The sequence below is a fragment of the Camarhynchus parvulus genome, chromosome 9, assembly GCF_901933205.1.
Source record: "Camarhynchus parvulus chromosome 9, STF_HiC, whole genome shotgun sequence".
Taxonomy (NCBI): Eukaryota; Metazoa; Chordata; class Aves; order Passeriformes; family Thraupidae; genus Camarhynchus; species Camarhynchus parvulus.
Window position 1 is genome coordinate 4,323,550 of NC_044579.1, and position 19,643 is coordinate 4,343,192.

Genomic DNA, 19,643 nt, shown 5'->3' on the forward strand with positions numbered 1-19,643 from the left:
GGCTTCATCCGCTGGAAGGAATCGCTCCAAAAAGGCTTTTTAAATTTTTTTTCTTAGGTGTGTTTAACCGATCGCTGTGCACCAGCGCAATATCGGGCAGCGCTGAGCCCGAGCAGCACCAGGATTCCCGGTGGTCCTGCCTGGTGCTGGAGGGGATGGAGATGAGCAGTGCTGCAGGACAGGGTGAGGTGGAGCAGAGGCTCCCCAGCAACCCAGGAAGCAGCACCATGGGGAAATCCTCCAGGGTCCCACCTTGCAGGGCTCCAGGCGTGTCCCCAGCTGCAATCAGCATTGTTTTGGTGGCAGGTTTAACCCAAACTGGAGGTGCAGGTGAGGGGATGAACGTGTCACTCTCAACATGTGGTCCCTGTAAGATGCAGCCCAGTTTAGCCCAGGAGCTGTAGGCACAGCCTCCCACAGCCGTGGCTGTGTCCCCCACACACCTGGACAGAACAGCTGCCAGGCCAAGAAGAGTCAGGTGGATTGTTACCTTGGAGTGACCCATCTGTGAAAACTGTGGATTGTTACCTAAAAGTGACCTTGGGGCTGCTGTAACGTGGTCCCAGCACAGCGTAAATTCCTACATGTGATTAAATGCCCAGGTTACATCTGCATTACTCTTTCCAGCCAGGATGTGCCGGCCAACGCACAGTCCTAAAAGATAGGTGGGGATTATCTGGGATTCACTGTGCATGAGACAGGGGACACCCATGGAAAAACATCCTCTAAGTGCTGTGCTGGTCTGTGGCTACAGCTGTGGCTTGTGGCTACAGCTGTCTTTGCTTCTGGAGTTTCCTTGTTTCATATCTGATACTGGTCAAAATGGAGCTTTTCTGTAAAAAGAAAAACATTAACTCTACTTTAAATTACTTCCATATACAGTGCCTACTTCATATTTCTGCAGTTACAGTCCTTTTATATTTTATTTCATATATCATGTACCTATTTCAAGAGGAAGCGTGTCTGAAATGTGAAAACCTAAAATGTAAAAAAAACCCCAAAACCGAAAAAGCACCACCCAAAGTCTCAAACCTATTTTTCAAGTTGAAATTTAAAAATGCTGGGCAAGCAGCCTGAGTCCTCTCCTGAAGGACCCATTTTCTGTTTCTGTCTTGGATGCACAATGTGCACAATGCCCAGTCTGTGACTCTGCTGGGCTTGGCTGGGCCCTTTAATGTGCACTTGTCTGATAAAGAATGGAATAAGGAAGATAACCCAATGAAGAGAGTAGAAACACTTTTCTGCCTGTTTAGTGAAAGGAACAAGGATGAATCAGATAAATGCCAAAGGCAGGACACCAACAGCAGGACAGAGCCACAAGATGGGACAGAAGTATGAAGCACCTCTGCTATAAAGTTGAGAGAATTGGGATTGTTCAGCCTGGAAAGGAGAAGGCTTTGGAGTCACCTAATTATGGCATTTTGGTACCTGAAAAGGGACCCTGCAAGAAAGATGGAGAGAAGCTTTTTAAAAGGGACTGGAGTTACAGGACAAGGGGGAATCTCTTCTAACTGAGAGTTGGTTTAGATTGGATATCAGGGGGAAATTCTTCCCCGTGCAGGGGGTAAGGCTCTGGCACAGGGTGTCCAGAGAAGCTGTGGCTGCCCCAGCCCTGGAAGTGCCCAAGGCCAGGCTGGATGGGCTTGGAGTGACCAGGGATAGTGGAAGGTGTCCCTGCCTAGGCTAGGGGGTGGAACAAGATGAGCTTTAAGGTCCATTTCAACCCAAACCATTCTGTGATTCTCCTATTGGTGTCTCCCTGGATACAGCCCAGCCCAGCCTGCCTGTCCCCTCCCTCCCAGGTGTCCCCTCCCATTCCAGGATGGATCCAGAGCAAGAGAGCAGCTGGAGACACTGGAGCAGCCTTGTGTGTGTTTGCTTTAAGCTGTGCTTGGCCCTGGTTCTCCAGCTGGAGAGGTGGGTCCAGCTCTTACCTGAACTTCCCTTGTGCCCACAGCTCCCCAGTGGGTGACCTGCAGCTCCCCTGCCCCAACTGATCACCAACCCTTGGCCAGGGCAGGTTTCCCAGTCAGGATATTCCCTACAGACAGGCCATCTGCATCTGCTGGGCACTGGGCAGCACACTGGCAGCAGCTCCAGGGACAGACACCTGTGAAGCCTCATTAACACTATCTCCCTGTCCCCCTTTGTCCTCAAATAGGAACTCACAGAATATCTAATTATTGAGATCAGGCTGAATATGGAGAGATTACTCATCTCAGATTCCAGGGATAAACAGTTTCCTTTGCAGAATAATTTCTTTTTAACACACCCCCTTCCCCTTTTCTCCAAATTAATTTCCATCCCAGCCATGAGCCTCTGTAGAAAATCTTGCCATAATCATTTTGAGCTAAATATTCTGTCTAATCAATCAAAGCAGTGGAACCAATTTTGAAGCTGTCACTTTTAATTTTCCCAATAAGAAAAAAATCAAGCATTTCACTCACAGTGCTTTTGTGATTCAAGCTCTGCAAACCTTTGCTCCACTGCATCAGCGCTTCAGAGCTGTACTTGAAAATGTGAAGAGCCGGCACAATTGCAGAGAAACTAAAATAAATTGATTTTTAGCAATGAGAAGAAACCTGTTTCTTCGTGAACCCTTAGACCTGGCTCACAAAACCTTTTATTTTTTCCTTTCTTCCCTGTTTTCCTCCTCAGAACAAAAATAACTACAGCACATTAGTGATTTCATGCATGCAAAGGGCTGGCACTCATTAAAGTTGATGTGTTATTGAGAGCTCGGTGCATAAATGCCAGTGAAGGGCCAGAGAGCAGATGTGTGGGTGCTGGGGTGCATGAGAGAGAGAGAGAGAGAATCCTGCCCCTGGCACAGGATTCCTGTGGACACATCCACGATGGAGGAGCTGACCTGTGGGAGGAGGCAGGAGCAGCCTCGGCACAAAAAATGGCTGGAGAAATCCATCCTGGGAAGAACAGGTTGTTAAACACTCTGGCAAGGGCACTTTGTGTACAGGGTAGGCGTGGGCTGCTCAGTGAGGAGCCATCAAAGTGAGCCTGTGCAAATCCTCCAGCAAACAGGAACATTCTGGGCAGGGGAACGTCAGGGGGAGTTTTGCCATCGCGCTCCTGCCTCCCCCTCAGCCAGTGCCAGCCATAGCCATGGGCTGGCACTCACTTCTGCTTTTAGGGATGGATGTGAATGAAGGCAGGTCCTGCAGGAGCACTGTAGGAGAGGGGAAACAGCAAAAGCAGCAACAGTGCCCTCAAGTTGGGCCCCTACTTGAATCCAAAACAGATCCCACCAGCTACTGAGGGAAAATGAACTCTATCCCCCCCAAAACCAGGACAACCACGGAGAGGAGGGAAAGGATACTCCTACAAACCCATACCTGAACTCCCTAGGTTCAGGACCAGTTTCACATTAATTTCACACCAAGATAGTCTCAGCTGTCATCCCAGGGCTCTCCTGCTGCTGGCAGGGAAACCAAGCAATGCCAGCAGGGAAACCAAGCAATGCCAGCAGGACACTGCCAGCCTGAGCTGTGGCTGCCCTGTGTGACCCCACAGCCACCCTGCTGCCACCCAGCAGCCCTGGCCGCAGCACCGTGCACCCAGCAGTGACTGTCAGCTCCCACATGGCTCCTGCTTGCTGCTATCTCCTCTTCAGGAGCCCCTAAGTGGGACTCAGCAGGTACAAAATCAGCAGGGGGATGCTGGAGTGGCAGCAGAAGCCGACAGTGTCACTCAGGAGCGGCACTCATCAGTGCCTGATGTCCCTTACCAAGCCCTGCCTCACCCTCTGGCTCTGCTGTCTTGGTTTATTGTGTCTGTCGAGGACACAGATTGGGTTTGGAAGTTCTGAAGATGCAGAGAGCCCTCTGGCATCTGAGGAAGGAGATGAAACCTAAGAAATGGAGAAGTTAATATGTTTTCAGTTTGCAAGAGAGCTTGGAAATGCCACTGATGCTTTATTAATCTCTTCTGCCCCTGGAGGACAACAGGCAGCTGCTTCTTCCTCTCTCTCTGCTGAATTTCCTTTACTGGAAGTTAAAATAGACAGGAGCAAGTTAATTTTATTTTGGAGACAGAGCGTTTTTGTCTGTGCCTTTCATAATGCTTTTGGATTATTAAAACTCCTTTAAACCACGACTTTTTAATCTGTTTAAGAAGTCCAATTTTCTTTCTATGCTGTTTCACCGCAGCAATTTCTCTCTCCCAGGAAAACCCAAATGACTCAAATCTAGCCTTTTTTATTGCTATGCTGGGCCTTTCCCCCTCACGTCTTGGCTGCTGATACAGAACAAGGACAGAACTCAAGGCAGGATGAGGCCCCCAAAACAAGGAGAAATGACACCAAAGCCAAACGTTCCGACGTGATGATCTGTTGTATTTTCAGTCCGTTAATACACATTCATTTACCAGATACAAATGGAGTGGAAAGGAAAGCCATGGTTAGCAGGAACAAGGATACAAAACTCAATTCCAGCAGCCTTCACAGAAGGGATATTCTGTATCACAGCAGCACAGTCAAGGGAGGGACGCACGGGGACCGGTGCTTACACCCCAAGTGGAAGCTCTCCCTTTGTGGATTAGTTTAGCTAGAGACATAATTTCAAAAAAACCCAAAACACAACAAAACATTCCCAAAACGTTGACTTTTTGACATTTTTTCTCATTTCCATAGAGTCACGACTAGGGAAAGTTGGAATTATTTACATAGAGGAGATTTTATGAAGACACTGGAAGGTTAAAAATAGAATAACCACAAACACTGGAAAATATAACAAGAAAGCAGGCAGGGAAAGGAAAATAGGAAAAAAAAAGTGACACCCCAAGAGGATCATTGCATTCAGTGGTCGATGTGTGGTTACTGGGGCAGCTCCACTTGGATACACCGAGATTCACAGGCTGGCCTTGATTCACGGCCATGAAGTTACACTCTGGGATTAAAGCAGGATCCTGCAGAGCTCCTGGCTTCAGCAGGACCTCAGCAGTGCAGCAGCCATTGCTTGGCTGAAACCATCTGCAGAATGAGCACCATGAGCTGTGAGTGTGTTCACATCTCACGGGGCACCCAAGGGGTGCCAACCTCTGCTCACATCCTGCTCTGCTTCTCTTCCCCTTGGCCACCACACCATGAAAGGCTCTGCTGCTGCTGAGAGGGCTCAGCCTAGCCCAGCATGGATTTGGGGCTCCACACGCAGCAGGAGAGGGAAATGGCATTATCCTGCAGTTCTCTCATACTTGTATGGGAGTGTCCCCACAAAAGCAGCTCTGTGACCAGACGCAACCCCCAGAGTGTCCTTGCTACAAGTGTTCAAGGCTCGTTACACTGAAATAACAACAGCACATCTGCACTTGATTGTACAGGGATGCTCCCTCTGGAAGGAAAAAACACATTGGAAATAATTCATGGAAGAGTCCCAGCCAGGCAACACCTGCACTGAGGTTCTCCCAGGGACAGCACCAGGATTGCAAAATCATGTTGTGAAACTTGATCAAAAGAGAGGAAAATGGAGTGTTTGGGGTTTAATGCAGCACAGCTCATCAAGTCAGGGGTCAAACTGAGACCAAGAGACCAGATACTGAGCTGAGCACTTTGCCTCTTCATGGAGCACTGGAGTGGTTCTCTTATAAACTGTTTTAGTACAGTTCTTGCAGACAATGACATTTTATCCCTCATTTTTTAGGTCATGCATTAACTTTACACTGAGACATTCATCCAATCCAATATCTATACAACAAAACACATATTTTAAAATATTAGACTGTTAAAATTTAAGGAAAGGAGCATAAGTTCTCAAAATGATACCTGTTAAAGAATAATTTAAAGGGAAAAGAAGTGTTCTACTCGGGTTGAATTACAAAATAAAGTCTGAGCCTGGGAGAATTTCTCATTTCCTATAGTTGTAACAAATAAATGCCACAAGAAACAGCTGATGTTTCTGGGGTTGCTAGTGCTTGGATCCACATCACCTGTTCCAGCTCTGGGTACCGTGGGTGACCTTCTCCAGTCTGAGGCCCACGCTGGTATGACAGACTAAGAAGTTGTGATTGTTCAGGTGCACAAACCAACTCTCTCAAGGTGTTCAACCTCATAGGCTTCTTAATATAAGAAACAAACCTGCAGCAGACAGGACACAAACAGCACAGCCTGGGCTGTGAATGAGCAGGGCCTTCACTGGAGTGGCTCCAGCCCTGCTGTCTGTCTGGGGTGAGCAGTGCTGCTTCCATAGGGAACCTGATGGCCCCACAAGCCACTGGGGATGCTGGGATCTCCTCACTGTGCTGAGGCTGCACACCCTGCTTGCATTTATTTGAATGTTTCTAAACTCCTGGTATCAGGAATTTAGCACCAGCCCAGGGCAGGGATGGTCAGCACAGTGCCTCTGTTTCCACAGAGGGGAACCTCCTCCCAGACAGAGAGCCAACATCAGGCCTGTCTGCTACCTCAATAATGAAAGACCTCCTTAATTAGCACCTTCTCATACCAAATCAGTCGATTAAATGTCCCTCCATGGCTCTGCTGTGTCACTGGGGACCAGCAGCTATCACACAGGGGCTGAGCATTGCAGAACCTGAGTGGTTGTTCCCCAAAACAGCCTGGCAGAGGGGGGGTTAACACCTCTGGAGTTAGGAAGCCCCAGCAATTAGCAACCTACCATTTTAAAAGACAATGTAAGGATAATTTAACAATTATAAAAACCTTTGCTAGTATGAGGAGGAGGAGAATAAGAGCACTTAGAAGGTGACAGGTTCAGTGCACAGGCGGTGGGGTTGAACAATTTCTGACTCTGAACATGGACCTGTGTGACTGACAAGGATTCTCTGGCAGGCTGTAATTGTTTAAAGTCAGCAGCTTCAGTCAAACTAAAACAGCTAAAAACATCAGGAGAGAAAAGCTCTGAACCTGCACTGATGTGAAATCACAGGACCCCTTTGATCTTTCTGATTGGAAATGGTCAGGGCACACATTGCTTTGGCTCTGCGGGGGGTGACCCCGGGTCAGGTTTCTAAGGGAAAAAAAGTCAAGGGAAGATATTTATGTGCTTACAGCATGCCAGGTAAAACCATCAACCCCCTGGACTCAATCATATAAAATGCTGCACATGCACTTCCCAAAGGTGAACCAGACCACAGATGCCAGAAAGGAGCATAGGAGGCAACTGCATCTACAAAACACAAGTGTAAAACAGTGGAAGCTGTAGGAATGGGCTGAGATTTGGAAGAACATCTGGGGTTTGTTCCCTATTTGGGTGATGCAGCAGGGACAGAATAAGCTGGTGCCTATTTACAGGTCTGAACACAGAAGGCAATCAGCTAAAATGTCATGCCAGCTACCTTCTGGGGATAGGTAGGTGACCAGTGGGATTATTTTCCAGTTAAAAAACTGCTGGAAGACGTAGAAAAGAAAAAATATAAATTCTTCTGTGAAACAAAATAAATACCAGTTCACTGGGCCTTTTGACCAAGGAGTGTTGGGCACAGGTATAACCTTGGGAAGGGAAGGGATGCCCGGATGCAGGGACAGCAGAAGAGCTCAGCCTCCCACTCCTCCAGATCCAACTCTCCTCAAGTGTTTCCTAATGCTCCATTTCCCAGTGGCTGACACAGCACTGCAGACAGCCAGGAACACCCCAGGCTGGAGCTGGGAGACGTGGCCTCACTGCAGGATGGAGCATGGGGTGAGACCCAGGCTGGTGCCCACCACACGAGGTCCTAACCCAGGAGCTGTAGTGTTTTTCCCAGGATGCTGGATTGAACTGCTCTGTACAGGGAGGTGCAAAAGAGCTTTGGAAACCTTTTTATAGCAATGTAAAACAGGAATGTGCATGCTGAGTTTTACCTCTGCTTGGGAAGACACATCCTGCATGACTGCACTCAAGGCTGTGGCTGGTTCAGTAACAAAGCAGAGCAGAGACAAGGCTTTGCCATCTGCTCCCCTTCCCCCTTGCATTCACCCCATCTACAAATCCACACATCAGCTTGGTCTGAGCATGGTGTCAGCTTACTGGCCTTTCCCTTCTTTTAAGTAGGGGGAAAGGGATGGAAATTAAAATCTACCCATAGGCAGCAACATGAACACACAAGCAGAGTGCAGAGCTTGGTTCAGATCATGCTGCCTTTCCAGTCTCAGTCCTGTCACTTGCAGTGCCTTGGCTTCCCCCAGCTCTGGACACCTCAGGCTTGAGTTGGAACCCTGATCCTCTCCTGAGGAAACCAGTCACACTCAGTGGGACCAAGCTGATGTGCTGTGTCTGCGAAGGCCAGCAAGCTCCAGTGATCTCCAGCACCTCCAGCTCCAGAGACTGCCTTCTGCCAAGCCTGAGGGCTGCTGATTGCTCCAGCTGCAATAGGAAGAGGATTTTTTTCCCCCAATAGGATGAAGAGACTGAAATGCTGATTCTGATACAGGATTGTTAGTCTGTTTCCCTTTAAGAAGTGAAACACACTCAGAAAGCTGCAGGACAGTCCAAGGCAGCAGCAAATGGCACTTCCAGCAGTGGCAGGGCTGCACAGTGTGCTCTGATGGCACGTGGAAGGGTGAGATGGGGAACTCCAGCGAGCCAGGGTGCAGATACCCAAAGCCCGAGAAGCAGCACAGGCAGCCCAGGACTCCTGTGCAGCCACAGCACAATCACAACCACAGGATACAGCTGGCAGTGGTGACAACATCGACTGGGAGTCAGTTCCTGTCCTAGGAGCAGCCTGCATCCTTTAGATGCTCAGAACATGCCTGAAGAAGTAACTCCTCCAGAAGTTAAACTTTTATCTGCCACCATTTCCAAGTTTTTCCGCTCCTCTTGTCTGCTAGTGTTGATTTGCTTCAAGCTCCTCCACCAAAATCCTTCTGAAGGGCTCATTACCTTGGTGGAGAAGCTTTTAGTCTTCTTTCACATTCCAAAATCCTGTATTTTTCATTAACTTCTCTCCTGAGAACAAGACTTTAAAAGGTAAAGCAGTCTGCATCTTCTTAAGTCCAAACCTCCATGGGTACCATGGATTCCTTTGTTCCAACAGAGGGAAGCAAATACTCTTCCTCCAGAAAACGAAAGGGGAATTGTACTAAAAACCCACGAATCTTTTTCAATTCTTCTGCTGCTTTCACAGGATCATCAGTTGCTAATTTGGGCTTGTTGATGAAATCACGCAGTTGGGTTAAATTATTCACCTGGTCACTGGGCAGGCATCGAAACACCTGAGCAAAACAGAGAGAAGTAGTCACCTGTCAGTGGAGGGGAAATGCAGCAATGCAGAGCTCCTGAGAAAAAACCAAGCTTCCAGTGCAAATTCCCCAGGATGGGAGTGACTGAATCAATAGCCCAGAGAACAGGGAGGGAAGAGGTAAGTGCCTGCCCTGGGTGAGGATGGAGCAGGCAGAGGGGAAGCTCCAGGGCCTTTTCTGATCACTGCAAAAAGTCATTAAAAGACAGAAGTAAAATTTGCTTCTACTCCAGTTACACTGTGGCTAATTACAAGCAGTAACTACACCATGGCCATTCACTGGAGCTACAGCTGATGCAAACAGAGAAATCTGATCTGCTGCCTTCATGGGGGCTGTCACACTGAGAATGCACCAGCTCCAGTTTCCTGTTCACAGCTCTTGCATCTGACACAACTCATTCCTTCTAAACATCTCTGGAAGTTCAACCCCAGGAACTGGACCTGCTGTCTTTGCCCTCCCTGTGCTGCTGCTCCCATTGGCATCTGCTGCCTCTGTGTGGGATGGAGAGAGGGGGAAATTGCTGTGCTCCTCACTTTATCAAAGATGGTGGCATTCCGAGCTGCTGTGGCAATCCACACCTCCTTGAAGAATTTGTCACAGACGGGATCCTGGTGTTCCGGATTGAGGTCGGAGCCGCCAAGGACAACCCTGAGAAGACAAAGGGATGGATGCTCACACAGGCTGAAGCACTGGGCACTCCCCTCTTGATAAATGCCAGGAGACAAGGAGTTTCCTTGGGACTTGCCAAACCCTGTGTGCTCCCAGCACCCTCCCACTCCCATGCCCTGTGATAATCTCTCAGCTCTAAAGCTGCTTGATTTTCTCCTTTTCTTCTGTGCAGTAACTGTCCAGATGGGGAACAGGGTGGGAAAAGAAAAAAAAAAAAAAAAAAAAGGCCTTAAACTAAAAATGCCCGTGTTGTGGGGCCAGATGGCTGCTCCCAGCAAAGAAGCTTCCTTTAAAAAGTGACACTGCCACCCAAGATTGAGAGAGTGTGCAAACGGGATCTGGAGGGGAAACACCACTTGTTTATGAGCTCTGCTAGTGAAATCCCAGAGCAAAAAAAATTTGTAAAATCAAGCCAGCAAGCTGTGGACAGGAGCAGCGTGAGGAAACAGCAGCAAAACCCTGGGCTAAGTCCAGGCCGAGCAGAGCTAAACCTGGGCAGGCAGTGTTAACCCATTGGTTTGAAAGGCTGTGGGGCAGGTGAAGCCTGAGCAAGCCCTCCCCTATCCCCTCTCCCTGCCCAGTGTCCCCTGCAGCCCCACCTGAAGCAGCGCAGGCGCAGGGACTGGGCAAGCGGCCGGCGCGGTACTCCTGGCCGTCCATGACCGAGGGCACGGTGTCGCTGTCCTGCACGATGATGGCCATCTCACTGTCCCTCTTCCCCAGCATGCTGCGGTCGTTGATGTTGGCAGAGCCTGGGCAGGGCAGGACAGGCACAGGCAATGTCTCCCTGCTGCTCCAGGTGCTCCTGCACAGCCTCCACCACCACCCCTGCACCCCTCGGCCCCATGGGGAACACCCACGGCTCCGACAGGTAAAACCCAAGCCAATGCATTAAGGTTTTAGTTTTTTAGCTGTTGTGTTTAAGGTTTTAGCTGTTGTGTTTTTCAGATCCTGGACTGCATTAGTGTGTAACTCTGAACTCCATACAGAGTGTTGGTAAGCTCTCTTCACATTTTGGTCAGATCCTTCTAAGCCTGAGAACCAAGGACACCATCTGCCTCAGGCCCCAAAAGTACAAACAAAAGTGAATTGGGGTGGGGAGCAAATGGGAGTATATGATTTCATTACTTGAATCTCCAATTAGGGAATTAGTCTGATATGCAAATAGACCAAACTTATATCTGAGAAACTCATGACCATTGTCCGTTTTGGGTGTAGCCCCTTGGGGAGGCTTTGTCTGCCCTTACTGTACCTGAAGGCCCTTCAATAAATACATACACTTGTATCTTTTTAACTTTGTCTGGCCTCTGTTTCTAGGTAAGCCCAGGCATCAGCCAGGGGGCTTCCTTATGGAAACACAGACCGTGAGAGGAGCTGGGAGAGAGAAAAAAACCCAATTAATTTTTGTAGGCTTCAATGGAAGAAAATTAAATCACAGCCAAGCCCAAGCCAACATTTTCAAAATTTGTTCTTTCTGCAACTTCCCAGATACTTCTGCTGAAGGAGCCACATCTTTCAAAGGTCTGAACTGCATTTGGTTTGGATACCCAGTTACCTGAGGCAGGATGAGCTCTCTGGGTAAATCACAGAATGGTTTGGCTTGGAAAAGACTTTCAAGCTCCTCTCCTTTTAACCTCCCTGCCATGGTCAGGGAAACTTTCCACTAGACCAGATTGCTGTGCCATTCAGGGGGACCTGCTCAAGACCAGCTGAGGCTCTGTCCCCCAGACAGGTTTCTCTGTCCTACACAGACATCAGAAAGCAGGGCATGGGGGAACACTGTTTGCTTGCAGCTGTTGGCTCAAAGGGAACAGCAAGATTGTAGGTACAGAAAATAACAACTAAGAACTGCCTCAGGCCCCCCAGACCATCCCAGCTGGAACAACACAGCTCCTGCTGTGATATCAAACCACCTCAGAGTCACTCTGTGCACTGGGGACAGGATCTGAGAAGGTGACAGAGAAGCAAACCTCACCACAGGGCATCTGCTTTGAAGGGAGGGAGTATTTTGAGTCTTGTAAAATCTGGTATTAAGGTATTGATAGGCAAAGCTTTTATTGCTGATGTAACAGCTCAAAAAGGGCTTCTTTAAAGAAACAGGCTGAAATTCTGCTGCAGTGTAGAGCTCTGAGCCTGAAATCCCTTGTCTTTGCTTCATGTTCTCATAATAAATATGGTAAGAGAAGAGGATGAAATGATATCTATTACTCCCTATAGCATATTGTCCCATTCTTAGGAAATGGAGCTGACACATGACACATGTTGTCCAAACCTTCCAAATTTTACAGCACATTCTGTTCTTTCAGGAACAGATGACAAGTCTCACAAGTCTTCCTGCTAGAGCAGAGTTTGATACAAGACAGATGGACAATATTCCCTGCACTGGGATTCTCTGCACGGTTACACACAGATTTAAAAGATTTCAGAAAAACAAATGAAATGACAGCCCTCTGAATCCTTTCTTCCCTCTTGATGAATTTATGAGTTTGGTTTTTGGGGTTGGTTTTTTTTTTTTTTTTACAGCAGAATATTTCTCAGGAAAGAAATGACAACATAGCAAAGTCCATGGCACTGCAGCCTGCACTGTGCATGGGGATGGGAAGGGATGATCCAGGTAGAACCCAGTGCCCCCAGCCCCTCCTGAGAGCCCCTGCTCACCAATTATAACTGTGTTGTCATCAGCAATGAGCAGTTTGCTGTGCACATAGATGAGCTCTGTGACCAGTTTTCCTTCCAGCTCTGCATATGTTCGAAGGCCACAGAAGGATATGTAGTTTATCCACTTATCTCCAACTGAAAATTAAAAGACAAGAAAACTGATGGGATGAGGGAGGTGGAAGAGAAAAAAAAAAGACCTTGTTTACATGAAGATCCCTATGAATAATAGTTTTTTGACTTTTAAAACTTATAAATGAACAGGTAACAGAAAGAGTTTTTTGAAAAATAGACTTGAAAATTTGCTTGTGAACTCATTGTGCTGCTCTGATCTTGTGCTGCCTGCTCAGAGACTCCCACTTCAGTGAGAAATTACTCCAGTCTCCTGGGCACAGCACAATAGGTGGACTATGAGACTGTTTTTCTGCAGAGCCTGAGAAAGGAGGCTGGAAGCAGGTGTTTTGTCCGTGGTCAGTATGGCAAATGTGTCCTAATGCACTTGTGTGCAGTTCAGATTTACACCAGGACCTAGAACAAATGAGGCATTATGCATGGTCCCAGTGTTTGTGATATTGGAGCACTGTGGGTTTTCACAGCGCTCCAATTCCCAGCAGAGCAAATTCCAGCAGGATTCCTCATGGCAAGGAAACAGCCTCCTGCTTAGGCAGGTTCTTCTTCTCCACATCTGACAACTGCCAGGAATAAGCCCTGTGTGGGATCCACGGGGAAGGCTGAGCGCTCACGGCTCCCAGAAGCGTGACCCCGCTCGGGACATTTTCCAAATAACACAATCCTGAGCAGCTGCAACTGTGCTGTGCTCTTCCCTGGGGTGCTCCCCTCCTCTGGATGAGGGCTGCAGCCAGGTCTGAATTCTGACAAGTGGCCATGGCTTGTGTGACCCAGCAGAGTTCACCATGGGAGGACAGGCAAGGAGGAGGTCGCTCAGAGCGCCACGAGCCCGCAGCACGTGTTGCATTACGTGTTATAGATGCATCCACCAAACAGCAGCCTCCAAAGTAAACAACACAGAGTAGAGGAATAAGGTTCTTACCCTCTGCCTTCAGCTGACCCAGGATGGAGTTTTCCCCTCGGCACATGGTCCTGGAAAGAAGGTAGGCAGCCATCAGCACCCCCGTGGCTCCAGACAGCAGCTTGTGCTGGAGCAGAACCGGGTGGGGTAAATCACAAACACAGCTGCCTCTCAAACAGCAGGAGAAACAGGGTGCTTCTTTTCCCAAATGACTGTTACTACATCAAGGACTGCTTATGTTCCAAAAGGAGCTTATTTCAACCCACAGAGGAGCTGGGGAACACTTCTGCCTTCTAGAGCACATGGCAATGATTGTAAATGTGTGACAAGCAGGGCTGCTACCCCCTGTGCCAGGCCTGGGTGTGAAATCATGTTAAGAAAACGTGGAGAACACCAGGTCAGGGAGTTTGTGTGATTATGGCTGGGCTGGAAAAGCCACAGCTGGAATTCCACTGAGAACCAACCAACCCATGGGCAATCTCCTCTGGCTGCCCTTGCAGGAGGAAGCTCAGGCAGAAGCATCAGGGGCATGTTCTACTTTACATCTGCTTGTGTCCCCTGCCCCTCATCCTCCTGGAGGTGCAGCAGGACCCCTGCAGGCCAGCAGACAAGGGGGATTTCACTCTGAGGGTTCCAGCAGTCTCTGCACACTGACTGTGCCCTGGCCATACTGTAACATAGCAGCTTTCCAGTAAAACCATCTTGGGCTGTTTTGCCTTCTACATTTCTCAGCACAAGGACTACCCTGCTGCATCTCAGTCCTTCCTATGAGACCTGCTGGGCTGCAAGTGCCCCCCACAAAACATCCATCCTGGAGTCACACTGGGGAAGATGCCATTGACTGCATGGGGCCAACAGGCAGAGCCAGGGCAAGTACTGGTCAAAAAGGCAGATTTGGAGACAAATCTTGGTCAGCAAATCTGATTAATCAGCAAAGTGGAAAAAGTGGAAAATGTGATGGTGTTCGCAGGGGTCTTAGGATGAGGGAAGAGATGAGGATTTGACTCTATGTTTCAGAAGGCTTGATTTATTATTTTATGATATAATTATATTAAAACTATACTAAAAGAATAGAAGAAAGGATTTCATCAGAAGGTTAGCTAAGAATAGAAAAGGAAAGAATGATAACAAAGGCTTGTGTCTCAGACAGAGAGTCCGAGCCAGCTGTGATTGACCATTAATTAGAAACAACCACATGAGACCAATCACAGCTCCACCTGTTGCATTCCACAGCAGCAGATAACCACTGTTTACATTTTGTTCCTGAGGCCTCGCAGCTTCTCAGGAGGAAAAATCCTAAGGAAAGGATTTTTCAAAAAATATCATAGCTACAGAAAACAACTCATGGAATGGTTTGGGTTGGTTGAGCCTTAAAGCTCATCTAGCTCCATGCCCCTGCCATGGGCAGGGACACCCTCCCCAAGACCAGGTTGCCCAAAGCTCTGTCCACGCTGGTCCCACTGATGGCAGGTGGGGCTTGGGGACCCCCTGCAGCAGTGGAGGCGTGCAGGGGGCTCTGACAGCCTGGTGAGGTACCTGTAGTTGAAGTGCATGATGGCCTGCAGGGCGTTGCCCCCTCCTGTGGAGATGTCCCCTTCGAAGCCGGGCAGCAGCGGGATCACCACGTACACTCGGAACCGCCTGTTCTCCCTGGCAACAGAGAGCGTGGGCAATGTCAGCCTGGACAAGGCACAGCTTCACACCAGGTGAATACCCTCGGTTTCACTTCCCCTGACATGACTGAGCTGGTTCCCATCCAAGGCCACCATACAAAAATTCTGAGGGAGCAAAGTGTGAAGCACATTTCCAGTTTCAGGAAATCATCATCTGCCATCAGCGCTGCTCTGAGAGCTCCTTCAGGAGCACAGGGAATAATTTACTCTCAGCTAACAACAAAAGAAGCTAAAGGAAAAGAAACACACTTTTACTGAAATTCAGGGGTAGGCTAAGGATTTTTCAGATTGTGTCTGCCACTATAGAAGTTTGTTTGAGCACCCCAATAGGCCAGTCACATTGATTCTGGTGCAGACTGGTGGGGACAGCTGCCTGGCAGAGCACAGCAAAGCTTACAGAAACCCAAAACCTAACCCAACATTCCCACCACCTCCTGGTTTTCAGAAGTCAGAAACACCACAAAAGGTGGAAAAAGTTCAGGGCACAAGCAAAACATTGATCACTAGGGGAAGGCAAATATATCCTTGATACACCACAGCACCCAAAAATCTCAGTTCCAGAGTTCTCCAAATCAATCCTGACCCCATTCAGACAAAAGCTACCATGACGGCACTGCTTGGGGCTTTTCTCAAAGCTGCCTTTGGGTTTCCTCTGCTGACAATTGACAGGTGCATCTGCTCTGAGAGCACTTTCCAGGTGGCCCTGGGCGCTGGGAATTCCCTGCTCTGTGCCACGGAGAAGGAAGAGGAGGACGAGGATGATGCTCCATGGAAGGATGCTGCCACTAGATGGCAAACACAGTTTAACCAGCACAAACCCATTTCTTTTACTGAGGAAGAGCCAGTCTGCAGTTTTTGCTAACAGCACTCCTTCCTTGGGCAAGCCATGGCTGTGAATTTAGGGGTGTGGGAATTGTGAAGCACTGGGGTCCCATCTGAGCTGGGAGGGAGACAATGAGGACCTGTGTGTCTCATTTCAACCAGAGCTTCCTTCCAGCTGTGCTGGGCACTGCAGACTGGCTCTGGGTCACCAGCAGAGCTCAGAAATAGTTAATGAGGCCTGACCCAAACACAAGAGACTGTGAAACCAAGTCTGTTTGTATCATGAGAAAGGTCTACCAACACAAGCATTCCCCCAAAAGCAGCTTGTTTGTATAAGGACAGTGTTTACTAAACTGCTTAGAGAGCCACCCATGAAAAAAAGAGGAAACCAAGAAAAGAACATTATTAATAACATCAGTAGAAAATATTTAGTCTGGAAGAGTGAGAAGTATACAAGCTCACTAGAGACCTTAATTTATAATTAAATGCTGTTCTCCTGGGGCAGTTTGGAAAATTAGCATTGTGATACAAACCATTTAGGTCTGAATTTACTTTTAATCTTAGGTAATACAGAATTTGAACCTTATGTTCCATTAAGAATTGCCAACATTAAGCCAGTACAATACTGGCATACAGTTGGAGTAACGCAGAAGTGAGCATCATATCTGGAAATGGGTCACTAAGAGTCTGTGTGATCCCCTTTTGTGACAGACTTTTAGTATCTGGACAGAATGACAGATTACATAAAGTCTATAAAATGGGAATACCTTAACAGATTACCTGGAGAACTGGCTGCTGCCTCAGTAGCATTGCTACCAGCAGGCAACTGATGCAAAGGACCTGTGGTGGTCAGCTCCCAAAGGCAGGAAAGGCAACCCAGAGAGGCTCTCCAGGGGGACATCAATCAGCACAGAGATCACAGGATCCCAGAATGGTTTGGGTGGAAGGGACCTTACAGCTCCTCCAGTTCCAAAGTCATGGCAGGGACACCTTCCATTGTCCCAGGCTGCTCCAAACCCTGGCCTTGGACACTCCCAAGAATGGGGCAGCCCCGGCTTCTCTGGGCAACCTGTGCCAGGCCCTCAACACCCTCACAGGGAAGAATTTTTTCCCAATACTCAATCTAATCCTCTTTTACTTCAAAGCCATTTCCCTTGTCCTATCACCCATGCCCTTCCCCAAAGTCCCTCTCCAGCTCTCCTCTAGCCCCTTTAGGCACTGGAAGGTGCCCTAAGATGCTCTGTCCAGCTGTCTCTGAGCCTCAAAGCTGCACTACAAACACAGCAACAGCATTTCCAGCATCACTGGCACTGCTCCTCATTTACTACAGGTGAGGAAATCCATCCCACCTTTTAATCCTTAGCTAATTTCAAATTTTCAGGCTACTCACTGCAGCTCACATAGATCACAGGCAACTCCACCCCGTTGTTAATGGCACAGCAGATAACACCCAGGCTCTCCCTGTTGCAATAGAGCTCTTCTTTCCACAGTGCTCTGAGCACAACCTGACCCAGGGCAGCTCCTGTGGCCTTGCAGACATTTCCTGCACTCTGGTGGCTGTCTCAGGTTGGGTGCCTTTATCCAAGTGGGAATTTCCAAGCTCAAGTGCAAAAAGGAAAAAAAATTCCTGCAACCTTGGAGAAAGAACCTCTGGAAAAGCAGGCCCTGCAGAGTTCTGGACAACTACAATGTGGAAAAAACAATCCATGCAAAAAAACATCTCCGTGTGTGGTGAAAAAGCCCATGAGAGATGAAAGGGAAAAGTTTAGAAAGTTTCCTGTATTTCAGCCCAGCAGGAGCAGGGTACAGTTTTATACTATGAAATGTATGTCTCAAAGAGACTCCAGGGAGCAACCCTAAGCAAGGCTGCCCAGGATCAAAGTGAAGACAAGCCACTACCTGTGGCATTAATGTTAACACAGGGTTAGGTGTGCTGAAGGAGTGTCTAAAACATGGTTGGATTCAATCCATCCAGGAACAAACAACGGTCCCCTTGCAAAGACTGGAGGTGGTGAACACCCTCCAGCATGTACCAGAAAAAGTTGTTCAAACAATAGCAGAACCCTGCAGTCAAATCCTCAAAATGTGTTTGCTTCCCCAGTTTGAAGCCGCTCCTCTCTAGATGATTTAAATAAACCACAAATCCCAGTTCACACTTCCCACCCATGGAACTGCCTGACCACCCAGCTCAAGGCAAACTGGCAATGGAGCAAAGGTGTCACTGAACCAGAGCACAAAGGACTTGTTTTTAAACAAGTTCTGTAGTTAAAAAATACATTTACATTGGGGTAAGTCCAGAAAATCACTTTCTGGATGCAAAGAAACCACTCAGGAGTCTCAGTGCTGCAAATGCAGATGCTGGACGCTGTCAGTTCTGTGTTGGCAGGGCTACTGTCCAGCTGTGGCCACTGAGGGGTTATTTTTTTGCACCACAGCATGGAAATGCACCTGAAGAGTTCCACTGCCATATTAAGAACAGGTTACCTGTGAGCTTTAAGAATCCTCTGAGCAATTGCATCACCGATCTTGTTCCAGACAACTTTGTCATCAGCACAGCTAATAAAAAACTGGTTCTGCAGGAAAAGCAAGAGAAGCTACTGTCAGACACTGCCAGCAACCAACCCAAAGTATTTGCATGCTTTATTTCAGACCAAGAACAACTAAAGATAGCTGGGTTTGTGTGCCGTTGGATTGTAGGCTTTTTTAAATTATGATTAAATGATGTGTGTGTCTGTGCTTGCTTAGGGAATGAATTAGTCCTTATTAATCACACTCCTTAGAAAGTTCATGTAAAGAGCAACCTAACAAGAGCCTAAGGGGAAAAAAAAGAGGAGAAAAAGCATCTCTATTCAGCCAGCACTGAGTGTCACTCTGACACAAGAGATTGCTGCAGCTGAAGGCTGTGTGGCTGAAGAGCTGCCCTGTGAGTGGGAGGTTTGGGCATGCACAAGGGACACCGCAAAGCCACTGAGGGGACAGGGAGACTATTGCACAGGCCATGAAAGCTGCTGGCAATTTTCCAAAGAGCCTTATAAAGGAGAGGTCTGCTTTTTTCCACAGCTGTCACGGTACACAGCCATCAATCTGGCCTGAAGACCACTGAAGGTACAGGATATGTCTAAACGCCTAAAAACTGAGGACCAAACCTCATGAAGTAATTACCCTCCTGATGGCTGCAAGCCATGCTGAGAGCATCAGGACCCTCCTGCCTTCCCTCCCTGGCACTGACCTCTATGTAGATGTAGTGCTTGCTGTTCTCTATCACGCTGATGTAGGCTTTGTGGATGGACTCCTCGTGGTATTTAATGCCAGCAGACCAGTCAGCAGCAGAGCGGATCACCTGGAAAGCAGGAGAGAGACACCTTCAGCTCTGTCCATCCAGGACAGCACCATGGCACCTGAATTATCCCAGGGCCAAGGCTCTTCCCTGGCACAGCCAGGCTGTCACTAAATTAGGTAGTAAGTGCAACATTTATAGTGCATTTGTAATTGTGAGAGAGGGCAGACAGAAATAGTATTGATGCTTAGCAATGTTCAGATTAAAAACATAAGAGCCCTGTCCCATTGCTGTACTACTGGGCTCTCCCACCTGAGCAGCTGCAGATGC

The 19,643-nt window shown here is 48.1% G+C and overlaps 1 protein-coding gene across 1 annotated transcript in view; it reads right to left on the reverse strand.

The window, feature by feature from the left end:
- Positions 1-4,334: 4,334 nt before the first annotated feature.
- PLD1 (phospholipase D1) overlaps positions 4,335-19,643 on the reverse strand; it is a 45,216-nt gene continuing 29,907 nt past the window's right edge. The window contains 9 exon segments of the mRNA XM_030954430.1: positions 4,335-9,160; positions 9,721-9,835; positions 10,456-10,486; positions 10,489-10,608; positions 12,515-12,649; positions 13,563-13,612; positions 15,078-15,191; positions 18,521-18,609; positions 19,266-19,376. Coding sequence (XP_030810290.1) covers positions 8,936-9,160; positions 9,721-9,835; positions 10,456-10,486; positions 10,489-10,608; positions 12,515-12,649; positions 13,563-13,612; positions 15,078-15,191; positions 18,521-18,609; positions 19,266-19,376 — 990 coding nt within the window. The 3' untranslated portion in view covers positions 4,335-8,935.